Source organism: Electrona antarctica (assembly GCF_951216825.1).
Source record: "Electrona antarctica genome assembly, chromosome: 7".
Lineage (NCBI taxonomy): Eukaryota > Metazoa > Chordata > Actinopteri > Myctophiformes > Myctophidae > Electrona > Electrona antarctica.
In genome coordinates this window covers 31,630,060-31,647,900 of record NC_136812.1, presented here as the reverse complement: position 1 = coordinate 31,647,900, position 17,841 = coordinate 31,630,060, and the positions used below count along the sequence as shown (strand labels likewise).

General features: G+C 43.1%; 2 protein-coding genes across 4 annotated transcripts in view; both read left to right on the top strand.

Moving 5' to 3' along the window:
• The first annotated feature begins 78 nt into the window (after positions 1–78).
• Positions 79–10,440, top strand: c1qtnf7 (C1q and TNF related 7). The gene is made up of 3 exons (XM_079506106.1): positions 79–209; positions 6,629–6,874; positions 9,698–10,440. Exons 2-3 carry the CDS (start codon positions 6,640–6,642, stop codon positions 10,324–10,326), a joined length of 864 nt encoding a protein of 287 aa, XP_079362232.1. The 5' UTR covers positions 79–209; positions 6,629–6,639; the 3' UTR covers positions 10,327–10,440.
• A 2,867-nt stretch (positions 10,441–13,307) lies between these two features.
• The window catches only part of cc2d2a (coiled-coil and C2 domain containing 2A), a 36,739-nt gene continuing 32,205 nt past the window's right edge, over positions 13,308–17,841 (top strand). For 2 of the 3 annotated variants that reach the window (XM_079504860.1, XM_079504858.1), the window contains exons 1-8: positions 13,308–13,364; positions 13,862–13,995; positions 14,269–14,347; positions 15,088–15,141; positions 15,618–15,698; positions 15,888–16,008; positions 16,283–16,410; positions 17,368–17,472. In XM_079504860.1, the coding sequence (XP_079360986.1) occupies positions 13,982–13,995; positions 14,269–14,347; positions 15,088–15,141; positions 15,618–15,698; positions 15,888–16,008; positions 16,283–16,410; positions 17,368–17,472 (582 nt within the window). In that variant the 5' untranslated portion in view covers positions 13,308–13,364; positions 13,862–13,981. The remainder of the gene's footprint in view (positions 13,365–13,861; positions 13,996–14,268; positions 14,348–15,087; positions 15,142–15,617; positions 15,699–15,887; positions 16,009–16,282; positions 16,411–17,367; positions 17,473–17,841) is intronic. The other variant, XM_079504859.1, reaches the window with a different exon arrangement.

The window sequence follows — 17,841 nt, the reverse complement described above, 5'->3', positions numbered from 1 at the left end:
CACACACACACACACACACCTCACCCAGATGCTTGTAGAGGACGCTCACACGTCGAGGAAACCAGAAGAAGGAGAATTAGAAGAACACAATTAAGACACCGAGCATGTTAGCCAGGGAACTGGACTCACCAGCAGGACCTGAACACCTTCTGCTCTGACAGCTGTGGGCCATAATTCACATCAAACTCTCTGCCAAGCCCTAGTGTTGGGTAAGAATTAAGAATATGCCACTCACTGTGCATGTGCATCATGTCTTTTTTACACAAGTGCATTATTGGTTTATTTAACATGAAGAGTAACTGTTGTGATGAGTGCTCTATTCTATACCCACATTGTTTAGCAGGTGAATGTTTATATGTTTATTTTTATACACTATCTTTATTTTTGTTAAATGAACCCTCATGTGTTTATGTTTCTAATATTACTTTTAGTGAACGAACCAAAAGACACAAATGGATGAAACATCATGAAACAAAAGGAAAGAAGCAAATATGAATCTAAAGTGCTGGGGGGGTTCTCAACTCAGACAAACTTCATTTTTTGTTTCAGTAACAACTTTAATCTAATTGCTAAAACCAAAAATTAATGCAAACATGCTCCAAACTACAGCAACAAGTGTGTGTGTGTGTGTGTGTGTGTGTGTGTGTGTGTGTGTGTGTGTGTGTGTGTGTGTGTGTGTGTGTGTGTGTGTGTGTGTGTGTGTGTGTGTGTGTGTGTGTGTGTGTGTGTGTGTGTGTGTGTGTGTGTGTGTGTGTGTGTGTGTGCGTGCGTGCGTGCGTGCGTGCGTGCACCATGGTGAGATGTTTATGGTATCTCTTTACCCAGGATGACATCATGCCTGCAACGGAACGGGCGGGGATTCTCTCTCTCTCTCTCTCTCTCTCTCTCTCTCTCTCTCTGTCTCTCTCTCTCATTCATGGTCAGGTCATCACCCTCACATGGAAAACATGTTCCACCATATGAACACTTGTCCTTCTATAGCCCGTGATTGACAATGTCTGTTTCACCCTGAGGCCTCTGCTTGTTTCCAACAAGCAGAGTGTGTGTGTGTGTGTGTGTGTGTGTGTGTGTGTGTGTGTGTGTGTGTGTGTGTGTGTGTGTGTGTGTGTGTGTGTGTGTGTGTGTGTGTGTGTGTGTGTGTGTGTGTGTGTGTGTGTGTGTGTGTGTGTGTGTGTGTGTGTGTCAGGCGGTTTACAGTACCGTATGTGTCTAGTATCCCAAATTTGGAGATTTTTTCACCCCTGGGCCCTGTCTGTTTGTTTTTGTCTGTCCAGGGATAATGGGAACAAAAATAAAAGCCTGCATGGCTAGTCCAGGGATAATGTCACCTACCGCTCAGTGCCAAGTTTCGTGTGCAAACTTCCATTAGGCCAAGATCGATGTACCTCCATTTTTTACATTGTTTGATTTATTGTTGGGATATTTAACTTTAATCTTATGGAAGTCACTGCGGGATGGGGCTGAAACTTTACCCAAATATGGAGTAATATGTCATGCTGTAGATTATGTGATAGATGATAGACTGACATCAAACACATTAGTTGGATGAGATACAGATTGCAATCCACTGAGTGCATCAACCTCTCTAGTCTGTATATAGCTGATGTTTGTCATCTGAGTGCAAACATACTATTTGATGAGCACTGACTCCCTTAATGGAGCAGAGCTGAATGAAAGATGTCTGTGTCAGTATCATGGGGTTCATGGTGAACCTATAACAGAATAACATATGTACGACATCATGGTTAGAAGAGAAAGGCATGGCTCCTTCACACTGACACAGATATTCCTACACCCACACACACTAAGGGCAGATGCACAAACAGATGTTTAAAGCCAACATTCACACACCCACATATGTACAAAGTACAAAATCACACTGCGAAATCCAGATTGTTAATTTAAATGAGTTTATCCACTTTCAAGATATTTGTTTGGAATTTCTGATTTATTTCGACCACTCAGCTTCAATCTGGGAACCCATTCGCAAAGAAAGTTTGTCTTTGTCTTTGCTGCAGAGCGGAATCTGTCTTGAGAGATCAGATTTCCGCAACATTTACCCATTTGACTGTGCAAGAGCAAAGATGCAAATAAACATTCAAGAGGGTTTATTTGTCACTCTTTTGGACACGTGAGATTTCCACCCGACAGAGATGATTTGTTATATTTGTGGTGTGAACTCTGTCATTCACTGGAGTCAGAATGATTTTTAAAACCAGATCTTTATAGTTATACTAAAACAGGCGGCGATCCGAGCCCTCAAAACGGTAAAAATGAGGACAGGGTGGATAAAATCAAGGTACTTTATTTAGAAAAGTTAAAAACAGCCAACATATTTCGACTCACAGGAGTCTTCATCAGGGCAGGTATAGGATTGTACCTGCCCTGATGAAGACTCCTGTGAGTCAAAACAGTCCTGTGATGTGATTCAAAATGGTGGGAAATAAACGTGACCCAGGTAGGATGCATAAATTACATCAGACTTTGGTGCTCTATCTATCTGGGTGCACGTACTAGGGGTGCTCACGCACGTGAGCAATTTGCAATGACACCCAATCACCCATGTGCATCTAAGTTTAAACCAGGCTTAGGGAATTGGTTTGTTCCTTCACAGCTCAAACCTTTCCTCATTCTCAGATCTGTGGCCAATCTTTGGCGACTATTGTCTGAAACACAGCCTCAAGCAGAACATTTTTATGGGTCAGGTACAGTATAGTAGTGAACGTGAGATCTTATCTGTGTTTATCTATCTGTCTGCCGAACGCTCCACTGGTTCCTGATTAAAGTTCCCCTGACATGACTGTGCTGGCTGTGATGTCACAGCTCAGGAATGCGTTGGCAAAATGAGACTTGGAAGAGGAGCAAAATGTTTTATCTGAGGCCTCTTGACACAAGTTGACAGGCCATTCTGTTGGACGTGCGTGTCAGTGTGTGTAGTGTACTTGTATTGTATTTCTATATGTGAGGACCATATGACCCCACAAGTACTGGTATATAACATTGAAGAAAGGTTAGGTTTAGGGTTTACTGTAGATTTAAACTTAGTTTCATGTTGCATGGTGTTGTGCACCGACAAATGGGAGATACAAGATGCAGCAATGTGTTAGGAGCTTTAGGCTTAAAAGTGGCATTCATAAAATTGGCATCCTAAAATGTTAATGGCCTCACAAGTATAGTAATACAAACTGTGTGTGTGTGTGTGTGTGTGTGTGTGTGTGTGTGTGTGTGTGTGTGTGTGTGTGTGTGTGTGTGTGTGTGTGTGTGTGTGTGTGTGTGTGTGTGTGTGTGTGTGTGTGTGTGTGTGTGTGTGTGTGTGTGTGTCCGTCCGTGCGTGAGGGCCATCTCAACTTGATTATGATGTGCATTTCATCATTAAGAGGCACATTCTATCTGCATTCTATCACAAGTCAGACGCAACGGGATTCACACTTCTCTGTGTGAGATAAGAACCGTGTTTTGTGGGCCAATGAAAAATCATATTAAAGCTGCAGCATGTAACTTAATATGGTCTCCACTCCTTTGGGGTATTTCTTTGTGACAATACATTTTGTACATATGTGATATTTGTCCTTTGCATTAATTGAACCCATATGAGCAGTGGGGATGTATCATTAATACATCATCCAGGGAGCACTTCCAGGCTACGTTTCTTGCCAAGGGACACCTCGACACATAGACTGGGGTCAGGGGGTGAACCGACCTCTCTACACCAATGGTTCTCAAACGTTTTTTGTGCCAAGGACCCCCACATATATATACATTTGGTCATGGACACCCATCTGAAGAGGGACCCCCATATAGTAGACAAGATTTATGTAAAAATAAATAGCACATGTAAAGCTCCCAGCGTGGCATGAGGGGAAGCACTGTGAGCTTGTACATCTGCTAGTTTTGAATAGCCAATGTAAATGGATAAAGTGGTTAAAATGATTCTGATGCTATATAAACTACTGCCCCCCCAAGTACCCAATGAGAGAACCAATGCTCTACTACACATTCAGCTATGGCTGCTATCCGGAGTTTGAACCCTGGTCCTCTGTGCAAGCTTAGAAATGCTTAGTAGAGATATAGCAGGAAGGAACGGTAACACACACCTTCGGGAGCAAACGTAAAAAGAAAGAAAAGAAGTTGCACATTCCAGCTCCATACAGTATGTACTATGTAGTGATTTATTGTCTCCACCAGGCCGAAGGCATGGGGAGAGAGTATGTTTTGCACTCTGTCCGTGTGTCCGTCCGTCCGTCCTTCCGTCCGTCCGTTATCAGCTAATCTCCGGCACCGTTGGCCCGATCCATGCCAAACTGTGCACACACACTCTCTGGATGCCAACGACGAACCTCTGCCCCAAATATTCCTCAACGGCCTGTTAAGGCATGGGGAGAGAGTATGTTTTGCACTCCGTCCGTGTGTCCGTCCTTCCGTTATCAGCTAATCTCCGGCACCGTTGGCCCGATCCATGCCAAACTGTGCACACACACACTCTCTGGATGCCAACGACGAACCTCTGCCCCAAATATTCCTCAACGGCCTGTTATAGCGCCACCATGAGGCCGATTTAGGCAAAACACATTTCTGTAGATTACTCATACACATTTTATCCATACATCACACAATTCGGTATACACTATCTCCATAGTCATGTGATCAACACGGATCTGCACAATTTCCCATCTTCCATCCTGATTGGCTAAGATTGGCTTCCAAAGCTCACATGATTGGTCCGTTTCGAACAAAATGCCACAAATCACAAACACAGTGTCCAATTTCCATGAAATTATACACACCACATTTCCACTGAGGACGACATGCCACTATTCTTTCCCAAATCAGCCTCACGGTGGCGCTATAATGCCAATTCCTGTTTTTACCTATAACTGCATCGATCTGTATACAACTTATGTGCGCACTCCCTAGAGGCCATGGAAAAACATTTTCCCTGCATCCCTCCACATCTGCCGGTGTCCACATCTGTGCCACCATGAGGCCGATTTCTGCAAAACACATTGTTTATGTTAGTCGCACAGATTTCATCCAAATCTCAGGCAAATCGGTACACATGATCTCTGTAGTCATAGTGATCAAGACGAGCCTGTTGGATTTCTCACATTCTACACTGATTAGCTAAGATTGCCTTCCAAAGTTTTCAGGAGTAGCCCGTTTTGTACAAAATGCTCATCCAGAATTCTATCCTCAGAGATGCTATGAGTGATCTGGCTCTGCATTTCCTCAACAAAATGAAGAAAATTGTTGCAAGAAACAAACAAACAAAAAATCATGTTTATATTACTCCTAAACATTATACACACTCCTATCCTCCTGGTGGAGACCTTTGCCCAGAAGGGCACTTTTTCTAGTTTGATTCTCCATTCGGCCTGTTGGCCTTCCTAACATTTTATTCACAAAAAATGTTATGAATTGCAGCATTAAGTTCCTGTTTATCTGAACTCAATGCATTCCTCACTTTCTGGCTCTGCAGCAAGTTTGTCTGACTCTGTAGGATGTGGGTTTAGACTGCTAGTTTAGTCTTCCTTCATGATTTGATTTCAGGAATATAAACTGGGCTCTCGCTCAAATAAAACTTTCTTGTTGTGAAGAAAATGTCCTGTTCTGTGTAACCTATTTCTAAACACATCATGGATTTTCTTAAAAGCATGTCACCACTTAAGCCCTCATTTATCCTTCTGGGTATTCGAAAATAGACGATCTACAAACAACTAGGGGTGCACGATTATGAAATTATGACCGATATCTGATCTCCGATTATTTGCAGGGTCATATCTGCCAATACCGATTCTGACCTATTGCGATATTATACAGAGGACCACAATGGAAACAAACAAGCCTAGGCCATATAGGGCTTAATTGGCCCAAAGCCTGTTAATAAAGTATTCAATCAATCAATAGATAGCCTATACTCTTTTCCAAGTGTCCAGTTTTCACAACTGAATGGCTATTGAACGAGATGAGTACACAAATTAAATGTAGATTTATTTTATTTTTTTGCTGGTGAAAACTGATTAAATAATCTGTATTATTTTGAGACCGCTCCGATACCGATATGGCATTTTTAGGGCCAATATGGCCTATTCCGATTATGCTACCGATTAATCGTGCAACGATCCTACTCATAACGCTTTGTGCTGCGAGATGTTGTGAGCTTGTAGATCGGCTGGTTTAAAAACAAATTGAACATTTTTGAAAATACAACAAACTTGGCCGGGCCGGTTCTGGCAAGCTGGCCCGCGTCTGAAACGGTCAAGAAATGATAGAGTTACCGTGTGGGGGTCACCAGGGGGTTCCTCTACTGGACTGTACTGTACTGTACTGTCACTGTACTATACTGTAGTCACAAGCGAAATAATACAGTTAATATGTGTGTGTGTGTGTGTTGTTGGTGAAAACAAACAAAACACTATTTTCGTGCTTGAACGGATGGACAGACCCAGCCAGCCAGCCAGGGACCCAGCCAGCCAGAGACACACATAGCTCCACAATGGAGTGGTTGCACCACTCAAAAAGAAGAAGAAGATAATAGAGAGTGAAAAATCTTGTACAGATTTGCACATAATGCAGGTAGGGTTAATGTGATTCAAAGTCCTCTGAGGTCTTGTTCTCTTGGCCTCTGCAGCAGACCTGAGGATGTGGACACTGATGGGAGTGGTCTGTCTATGCCACTGCGTCTTTGGACAGCTGTTGGAGGCCAGGGGGAAAGGATCCGCTGCTCCGCGTCTGATCTGCAGCGTTCCGGGGATTCCCGGCACGTCGGGCAAACCGGGGCCCAGCGGCCCTCCAGGGGGCGACGGGAATGTGGGCATCCCGGGGAGAGATGGAAGAGATGGCAGGAAGGGCGAAAAGGGAGAAAGGGCAGAAACAGGTACCGTATCAAATAAACGACCCATATCATCAAGTTCAATCTTCAAACTGGGTACTGAATAAATAAAATATTGCTTGTGTTAAAATGTTGGACTGTGCCAGCTGCACCATAAAGTGGGGCCTTGCATAAACTTGAAACGGTTCCCAGATCTTTTAAAGGTTATCCTACCATCTGCAACGCCACATAGAGAAGTATAACATTTATCAAGCCAACCTGCATGTCTCTCAATCCATGCTTTTGTTAAAAAAGGTACATACAAAGTTTCCACCTGTCAGCAACGATTTATACATTTTTATATGTTTGGAAACGACTGAATGCATGGATTTGGATTCAGACACATGCAGGTAGGCTTGCACTATTTTAAAATGTTTTTAAAATAATAATAAAAAAGTGACATACAAGGTTTCCACCCGACAGCAACAACTTATACATTTTTATTATTTTAAAAACATTTTAGTTTCATTACTTTTGTGTGACAGTCTGTGACAGTCTGATGAAGCAACTCAAGCACTCAAAAAAGTATGGAGCTATATATGGAGATAAGAGGTTTTTGCCCGACAGCAGTTTGGTGCTGGTTGTGAGGATGTGATTGCTTTTTGAGTTGAATCATGGCGTAGATATTTGACATGGGCAAAGCTGCCATGAGGCTCCTGAAATCATCAGGAGAACTTGAAACGGTTCTCCTGTTGAGTTCAGGACCCTCAGGCAGCTTTGCCCATGTCAAATATCTACGCCATGATTCAACTCAAAAGGATAGAATCACTGTCTCAAGTTCAATACATGCATGACATGTTTCAATACCTGTGTTTTCCATGATGTGTGGAAATCGGAATTTCACATTCGACCCGACCTGCAGCTACGTGCTTTTCCTTTAGTATGACGCACATGTGCAAGCATGCACTCACTATCATCATGCAGGCGTGACCTGTTTACTGTTTCATCGCCTAAGGCTACTTTGTTGCTTGGGTGAATGCAATTGGCTGAATGTATAGGTAGTTTGATTTCATACTAATAGGGCCCGTTGCCCTAAATGACTGATCCCCTTCTCCAAGAGGGACATAATGCCTGCCATCTGGTCTAAAGCTGCAATGCGCAACTTATTTTATTGAATGAAACATTATTTTATGTTAACTGGTACATCTGTATGGTATATAACATCTGCAGTGGTTGGAGGTGGTCGGTCTCATGCTTCCATCCTACTCTACTAGTACTACTGTCTTAAGCTCTTAACATAAGCGTAATAGCTCCCCATGCCAACTAGGGACTGACTCTTGGATTGAGTGGTATACACCTGCGTTCCAATACCAGGTAATTCATGACAACTTTAACCATAAAGGTATGAACCCCCACATCCATATTCCATATTCTGGGCGCAAACATTAATAGCCAAAAAAAGGCTTGTGAGCTTGTATTTTTTGTAAAGAGATTTGGTGTAGACAGAAAAAAGCGGTTCAAGTACAGAGCCAACTCCGGTCCAGTTTACTACAGTGAGTCTAGAGTGGTTTAGGGCTCAGTGTCTAATCCTAATCCTTAAATAGTAGGGTTGCACATAGGCCAAACAAAGCCTGGCAGGCTACACAAAGGCAGTCTGCACAAATGCACAAAGGTTGACACATATAGGACTTCTACTTGAATACTTAACAGGTTAGGTATCTACCACTTATGGTGTGTCTGCCATTTCAGCACTGTGAAGTTGCCCGAACGGCCAAGGCTCCAAGAACATTGTAGTTTAAGGGTTTTTATTCTCCCCAAACTCCTCCAACCTCCAGACAGTTTTCTTCAGTGCAATACACATATCAATTCAAATGAGTCTAGTAGCCAGAATGTGAACCCGGACATGTTGAGTACACCAACGTTTTATGTTATAAATGTTTAGTATGGTTCCCCAGCATGTAGAAACTGCCGGATGCTAACTTGCATATGTTGAGCAATTTTCGTAATTGGCATAATATGATGTCAGCACAATTGGGTGGGCATGGCCGTTTTTAGCCCAATGAGTGTTTTCTTTGCAAAACTAATGCTTGGAATGGATTCAGCATCATGAAAACCCCCTAGTTTGACATGTCACATGCTACATAAAGCATGATGAAAATTTTGAATATTTTGCCTTCTATAGGTTGTTAATGGTATGGTCACAGATTATGCCGATTACGAAAATTGCTAAACATTTATAACATAAAACGTTGGTGTACTCAACATGTCCGGGTTTATAAAGGGGCTCTATGGGCTGGCTACTAGACTAAATATCAAAAGCAAAAACTAAATACTGGCCAACAATAGACCAACGAAATAAATACTTAGGCAAACACAATTGAACAAAACCAAACAGGATGAGAACTCTCTTCAGGTAAACCTTGGTCACACAAGGCCCTGTAGCTGTAGCTCTCCCTCAGGAATGTTACCCGTGTTAAAGCCCACAACCAACTAACCAACTAACAGGACACACAGAATCAATTAGCAACATTTCTTCTCAATACATATTTTCAATATAAATACGTCCATAAATAACACCTTGAATAAAAGTAACCTAAACATTCTCAATAATGCGTTACAATTAAACAAGTATAAATAAGCATGAAAACTCAATGACCATTATAAGACAGCATAAGAAACACCCCTCTCCTGCACAGCACTTGGCCCATTCCTAATCAAGGGAATTTCCACCAGCAGTGCAGGACAGACAACCAATCAGTGATTACAATTTCAATAAAGTTTAAAACAATAGTCCTTGCATGTTAATAGAAAACAGTTTCATGTGTGTTTGTATATAGGGCACCGGTTCCCCCGTAACAAGCACCATCTCTCTTTCTCTGTCTCTTTCAGGGCTCAAGGGGAAGGTGGGCCCGACCGGTAAGATCGGCCCACGAGGCACCCACGGCCCCGGGGGCAAGCAGGGCCCCTCCGGGGAGAACGGAGACTTGGGTCCGTCCGGTGCCCTGGGGCAGCTCGGAGAGAAAGGCGACAAGGGCGGCCGAGGGCCACCGGGCACGGCGGGCGTCTGCCGATGTGGCAGCTTGGTGCCCAAGGTGGCCTTCTCTGTGGGCATCACCAGCAGCTACCCCCAGGAGAAGGTCCCCATCCGCTTCAACAAGGTGCTGCTCAACGAGGGCGGCCACTACAACCCGCAGACGGGCAAGTTCATCTGCGCCTACCCGGGCATCTACTACTTCTCCTATGACATCACGGTGGCCAACAAGCACCTGGCCATCGGCCTGGTGCAGAACGGACAGTACCGCATCAAGACCTTCGACGCCAACACAGGGAACCACGATGTGGCGTCGGGCTCCACCGCCATGTTCCTGAACCCCGAGGACGAGGTGTGGCTGGAGATCTTCTTCCAGGACCAGAACGGCCTGTTCGCCGACCCGGGCTGGGCCGACAGCCTGTTCTCTGGCTTCCTGCTCTACGCAGACACTAACTATCTGGACTCGCTAGCAGAGGACTATGACTAGCCTAAACTATCTGGACTCACTAGCAGAGGACTATGCCTAGCATAAACTATCTGGACTCACTAGCAGAGGACTATGCCTAGCCTAAACTATCTGGACTCACTAGCAGAGGACTATGCCAAGCATAAACTATCTGGACTAACTCACTAGCAGAGGACTATGCCTAGCATAAACTATCTGGACTCACTAGCAGAGGACTATGCCTAGCATAAACTATCTGGACTCACTCGCTAGCAGAGGACTATGCCTAGCATAAACTATCTGGACTCACTAGCAGAGGACTATGCCTAGCCTAAACTATCTGGACTCACTAGCAGAGGACTATGCCTAGCATAAACTATCTGGACTAACTCACTAGCAGAGGACTATGCCTAGCATAAACTATCTGGACTCACTAGCAGAGGACTATGCCTAGATAAACTATCTGGACTCACTCACTAGCAGAGGACTATGCCTAGATAAACTATCTGGACTCACTCACTAGCAGAGGACTATGCCTAGATAAACTATCTGGACTCGCATTGCAGCGTAGCAGTGACATGCAAGAGGAACTTTTAATTTTATTACACTAACCGTAGCTATATTTTAAACTGCATTTTTTAATGTAGAAAAAACACAGAGGCCAAAGGAGATAAAAATGTTTTAAAAATATACTGAAGGAGCTTCTAGGATCAATGGGAATGCAGACTTACCCTACTTAAAAAGGAAGAGGAGATCCAATCATCCGAGCACTGTGTGGATGATTGGATGGAGAGTATCTGTTACATATACTCTCCTACAATTTATTTTTTTCTATAAATTGTCAACATGTTTCAACCAGTTATGGTCTTCATCGCGGCGAGAACTGATAACTGGTCAAACATGTTGACATTTTTATAGAATAAACCTTTTATAGAATAAACGGTTTACTTCTCCTCTCCCTTTTTAAGCCTGTATAATAGCCTGTTAATAATACGTATTACATACTGTATGTGTAGGTTATTACTACACCCGTGATTTAAAATATATTTTATATTAAATGTAAATACTTTTCTATTTTCCCCCTTTCATTTGTGTGTATTTCTCTCTCTCTCTCTCTCTCTCTCTCTCTCTCTCTCTCTGTGTGTGTGTGTGTGTGTGTGTGTGTGTGTGTGTGTGTGTGTGTGTGTGTGTGTGTGTGTGTGTGTGTGTGTGTGTGTGTGTTAAAGAAAATAAATCGAGAGGAATAAATCTTTGTGTGACTTTTTCTAGAAATGTGCAGGGGGCTGCAACGCCAAATGTCAGTAGATGACAAATGATTATTTTTATGAGACTGATTATAAACTCATAGTCTGCTGCCAAAAAACTATTCATTTTTAAAAGTGATTATGAAATACTATTATGAAACAAATCAGGCAAATCAGAAGTTCATTTTAAGGTGGCTATTGAAAACACTGTTGCGGGCACCATTAAAAACACACACACACACACACACTGGTCAACAAAAACACCTTGAAGACCTTAACAGGAGCCCTTGTACAAGGTTTCTTTGACTATGCATGCACCTCCTGGTACCACAGCACCTCAAAGGCCCTTAAAACCAGGCTCCAGACTTCCCAAAACAAACTGGTCAGACTCCTACTTGACCTCGCCCCCGAACCCACCTCACCCCTGCCCACTTCGACAGGCTGGAATGGCTTAAGGTCGACGACAGAGTACAGCATCTTGCAATGGGTCTGGTCCACAAGATTCGATACACCACCAAGATACCCATGTACCTGTCTAGATACTTCCTTAATGTTAACGAAGTCCACACCCACAACACCAGAGGGAGTGCAACGAACCATGTACAACCCAGATTCGGCACAAACAAGGGACTAAATTATTTTCGCTCCTATGCCACCAAAATGTGGAACGCCCTACCAACAGTCATTAAGACATGCAAATCCCTTGACTCCTTCATAACCGCTCTCAAAGGGCACCTACGGACGGCTGCAATTCGAAACTGGCCCCCGTAAAATCTGAATCCCCCCCCCCCCCTTTTTCCCTCACTGTATATGTTTCTTTTCCCTTTTTACCTCCTTTATGATGAATTCCTGTTCTGTCCTTTGTCTATATAGAAGTGTCTATTTGTACGTCTCTAAATGTTTTTGATGAATAGAACATGGTGGACCCTATTGGAAACAAGTGTAATGCTTAAAGGACCACTTCACCACTTTTCAACCTATCTTCATATAATAGGTCCGCACTAATAATCATGATAAAATGGCAAAAAAAAATCTACTCGGTCTGTGTCTCATAGGAGGGCTGTGGGCAGTTCAGAAACCCGTCCACCAGTGACATCATCGATGGGGAATCCAAGCTAATAGAAATTGCAGGCTTTCTAGTCCTGAAAAGTTGCAATACGATAATGGAAGCCATCGTTCTCACGATAATAAAAATATAATTATCTTTCTAAAGAAATCTTGTTTAAAAAAATATCTGCCTAACGATGATGTCACTGGTGGACGGGTTTCTGAACTGCCCACAGCCCTCCTATGAGACACAGACTGAGTAGGAAAAAAATGGTGCCATTTTATCATTAGTGAGGACCAGTTATATGAAGATAAGTTGAAAAGTGGTGAAGTGGTCCTTTAATTGGGTCGTCCACTCACAGTTAACAGCCTTTGTATTGAGTTTGTGCTTGAAATGTACTGTAATTCTGCAAACTGTTAATAAATATTTCAATCAACACACACACACACACACACACACACACACACACACACACACACACACACACACACACACACACACACACACACACACACACACACACACACACACACACACACACACACACACACACACACACACACACACACACATTCAGTCATACCAACCTATCTATGATACCAACGGTTTGAAATTGCGAGAAACCTTTGAAGCTCATCGGCCACCGTACTCAGCGAGCAGATTGACAGTCCTCGGGACCAATGATAATGCAGAGAAGACACACTGGTGGTTGCGTCCACGCCCGTATCAAGGTTGGTTCACGAGTTGTTTATCATCGTTACTAGGCAGCAGGCAGCGAGATCATAACGGTAAGCTCTTTACAAGACAATTACTGCCTTGAAATCTGTCCAAGTACATGAATAGCAGCTCTCTAATGTTACACTGTGTTACAGGATCCCGTTTCAAACAGGACCACAACAATGGTGACTTTATAAGCTCTGTAATGAATGAAGGAGTTTAGACAGATCATCACGTAGTGTTTTTTATCGGCTTCACATTCGTATAAGATGATAAGCTTTGTTTTGGTTTTTACATTGTCTCACTAGGATCTATTATTTAGACAGTGAGCATATGTTACTCAAAGGCTAAGTATATTTTACTCTAATAATGTACAAATGTAAAAATATTGTTTTCGCCCATAAGTGAGAGAGTCCACACCAACTTTTAAAAATATATATATATACAATGGAGAACGATATAGTTATACTTAGTTATAGTTGTGAATGGACCTTACAAGTCTATTTGGTTACATTACAGTTGGATAAATAAACAATGTGTATATTATGTACTATTATTCACATTACAGATAAACTACCTGCTTGGAGGAAAGAAGGGTATCATGTATGTTACATGATGAACATGGACCTGTGGATGTAGAAGAAGTGGACCTTTTCATCGCAACCTCTTACCAGCATCATTTGCCACCATGGCCTCCACGAGGTATGCTGGTGTCTTTTAGCAGTCTGGTGTAGCAGATGAAAAACATGTCAATCTAAGCTAAAGTGTTGCATTTTCATCTTTTGGGCTGCCGCTATTTCCACGTTTCTCGTGGTTTTGATTGTATGTGTTCCCATTCTATTAGTTAATGAGAGCCATCAAGATGGATGTATATAGATTGACATATAGTGCTACATCATAATAAAATATAGTTTTCCCATAACGGCTTGCGTGCTCCTCACATTTAAAGAGATTTTCTCACCTTTGTTGTTCCAGGGACATTGGAGAAAGGCTGCGTAAGAAACATCGCAACTTGCAAGATTCGTTAAAGAACAGAAGTGAGGGAGACACGCAGGTAAAGTGAAATAAAGTAACACCTGTAGTTGTCATTGTATGATACAAATGATGATACAATGCATGATGGTACAATGAATAGCCCTGCATGCTAAAATCCTCTGCTAATTTGGATTTGGATGGATAGATGGATGGGTTGATTTTATTTTGTCATTGAACACAAAGTGTACAACGAAATGTACGTGATGTCATCAATCCAATGCAAAAAGTGACATAAATAATCAGTGTTAATTTATCCATTTGTTACTATGAGAGTGTAATAATGGAACCAAATGGATGCTTACTGGTCCATTTGGTTCCATTTGTACACTCTCAGAGTTAAATGAACACTCAATTTCAACTTCAATTTGATAGTCACATCAACACAGCTTTACAGATGTAAAACAGCAGGTGAAATTGGTCTTCTACATGAAGCTCCCATCATTTGTAGTTTTCAGGAAGAACAAGAATAGAAATATACTGTAAGGAAAGAACAAGACAACTGGTCAATCCTGATATGACTGCAGCAAAATGTATACTGTACAGTACAAGGATGTTGGATATTTCCCAAAAAAGTATCTTTGGGTTTTGCTGTGTATCGTACAAGACAGGCAGCCAATAACAGGAGACTAGTCTTCTCAGACAAGACCCAACATGACCTGTGGGTGTTATACACACTCAAACCCCAGCCACACACATACACGTAGGTTAAGAGAGAGGCCAACAATGCAGTAAATGTAAGCTTTATAATCTACCTGGTAGGCTCTGGTTCCAGCTAGCAGGCTGAGAGAGGACAGAAGACACACTACAATGGAGGTTGGTGTCTCTCTTCACAATGGAGCTTGTTGTGTAGTATAGTTTGCTGTGTACTGTCTGTGTGCTGTGCTCTGTTCACACTGCTCCAATCACGCTCAGAGTGCTTCTCTTCACCTTGCAAGCTGTTGCTCTCCAGCCAGCACAGACTATTTTGTCCTTTTGATGTGAAGCAAATATTTATTTCTCACGCCTGCACTTAGAATGCAAAAAAGCTACTGCTAGTAGAGACCCTGTTTGTAGGTAAGTATTAGTGGCATTTAATAAAAGTGTGTGTGTGTGTGTGTGTGTGTGTGTGTGTGTGTGTGTGTGTGTGTGTGTGTGTGTGTGTGTGTGTGTGTGTGTGTGTGTGTGTGTGTGTGTGTGTGTGTGTGTGTGTGTGTGTGTGTGTGTGTGTGTGTGTGTGTGTGTGCGCGTGTGCGTGTGCGCGTGCATGTGTGTGTGTGTGTGTGTACGCACATGTGCGTTGCACCATGCAGGAGCTCACAGGTGGTGAGGAAGACCCTGGAGATACGCTGAAGCACATGCTAAAGGCTCAGAGGCAGAAACGAAAGAAGAAGGTAGAGTTCCAACTCCTCTCCCTTTCTCTCATCTTCTCCAGCTGTTTAAACATGACCTTGTTTTTTGTTTTTGTTTTGGCTGACCTAACGTTTGAGGCATTTCAGGAATTAAAATACACAGTTTTTAAACTATGTCAGATTTGAATAAATGAAATGATATGAATATTTTTATTTGGACCTATCCCTCAGCTCCTGGAGCAGTCTTCTACCCAGGACTCCCATGAGGACAACGTACAGGAGAACAGCGGAGAAGGGAGATCAGCAGAGAGACCAGCGGTCCTGTCTAGGCCTCCGGCTGGCTCCCACAGAGGTGGGTTCATAATGTTGCTGTCGGGTGGACTGGAACATTTCAGGAAATGGATCGGGAACTTTGCCTTTACCTTGACTCTGTATGACGAAGTAGGCCATGACGAAAAAACATAAAACGTTGATATTTTGTAGGTACAAGGTTTCTGCACGACAACAATGATATCCTGTCTAAAGAAAAAAAACCTGCCTCTCCTTCCAAGTGTGTTTCTTATGGTAATACAGGTAATGAACAGCAGTAAACGGTACTCATTTCATGAAACCTTTTGATCCTCCAGGTCTCCCCCCCTTGCGTCAGTCCTCAGCCACCCCAGACTCTGCAGATGGACCCCTGCAGACCCCCGGCTCCAGCCGGTCAGACCACACCATGAGACAGCGCATGAGAGAGAAGATGAGAGCAGCTAGAGTAAGGACCGACTCCTCTAACATCTCTAACATGATGTTTTGTGCCATTCATTACTAAACGTGCAGGAATTGAACCGGGATGTGCTGACAACAACCTTGCGTCTAGGATAGAGTTTTTTTATTTTTTTTTATGGTTTTTTTTCCGGCTTTCGCCTTTATTTTATATTTTTTTATAGAGGGACAGACAGTAGGCTGACAAGAAATGGGGGAGAGAGATGGGGGAGTGACATGCAGTAAAGGCCATCGGGAGTCGAGCCCGCGGCACACTGCCAGACTCGGGCTACCGGCCAAGGTGCCTGGACCACTGAGCCACGGCCCAGGCCCTCTAGGATAGAGTTTTAGGGTATTTTGTTAACCTGTGTTAAAAAACATTCTGAGGTGAATTTGTTTCAGGATCAGTCTGAAAATTGTCAGCAGTCCTTTTTGTTTGCTGTGACTGTCTCTGTGTGTGTCAATGCCTCTGTCTGTAGCGGTACCACTGCACGGCGACAACGTGCGCTGTCCTTCAGAGCAGGTGTAGTGTTTGTAGTCGGCTTTTGTGCTGGTTCTGGACAACGGGAAATGCAGAGTACCCGTTCCACCCATCTGTCTGTGTCCCTTTTATGCCCCATATATGGAGATTTCCGTATGTGCCTCTGTGTCCCTTTATGGAGTTCTGTGTCAGGCATGCCCAAATATGGAGTGTTGTGATGTCAGAACAGGCCAGCTCCATATATGGAGCCTGGGCAGGGGCCCTGGGCACGGGCCCTGTCCAGAGTCCTTTGGTGGCGGTTCTGGACAACCGTGGGTCCGACCGACTCGACACTGGGCACTACACTCCCTGTGGTGGTGTGGAATTTGACGTGGATTACAGACGTACAGAGACTTGGTTCATTTATAGATAGATGTTGAAAATAGCAAACATAGGTAAGGTAAGGCGGTGAATCGTGCTCATAATACATGGTTGTTTATCTCCCAGTCCAAAGCTGAGAGCATCCTGCAGCAGGACACTTCCACTCAGGAGAGACCCAGTCGTCTACAGAGCCTCCGAGACAGAGACACTCTCACCAGATTTGACAGAGAGGTGAGAGCTCCTTCATGCCTACATCGTCTACACATCAGTGATTCCCAAACAGTGGGCCAGGACCCGTTTTAAATATATACAGTATATATATTATTTCAAAAGATTACAAAAGTTTTTCAATCAAAGAATTCTATAAATAAATAAATTGCAGATCAACGCATCGCGACACGTTGTATGCTTGTAGATTTTACATTTTCACTAGTTTTGGTCCTAAAATTTCTCTTTGGGTCTCGAGCTAAAAAAAGAAGGGACTCCCGCATAGGAATGGATATCGTTAGTCCGGTACCGATTCCAGTTCTGCTTATCGATTCAAGTTCCTAACGGTTCCCTATTTCGGTTCCAAAATGGTATAAAATAACCGTAATAAGA

Coding starts and splice junctions, on each gene's coding strand:
- c1qtnf7 (XM_079506106.1), top strand. CDS start 6,640: ATGTGGACACTGATGGGAGTGGTCTGTCTATGCCACTGCGTCTTTGGA. Junction 6,875..9,697: donor GGGAGAAAGGGCAGAAACAG/GTACCGTATCAA, acceptor TGTCTCTTTCAG/GGCTCAAGGGGAAGGTGGGC.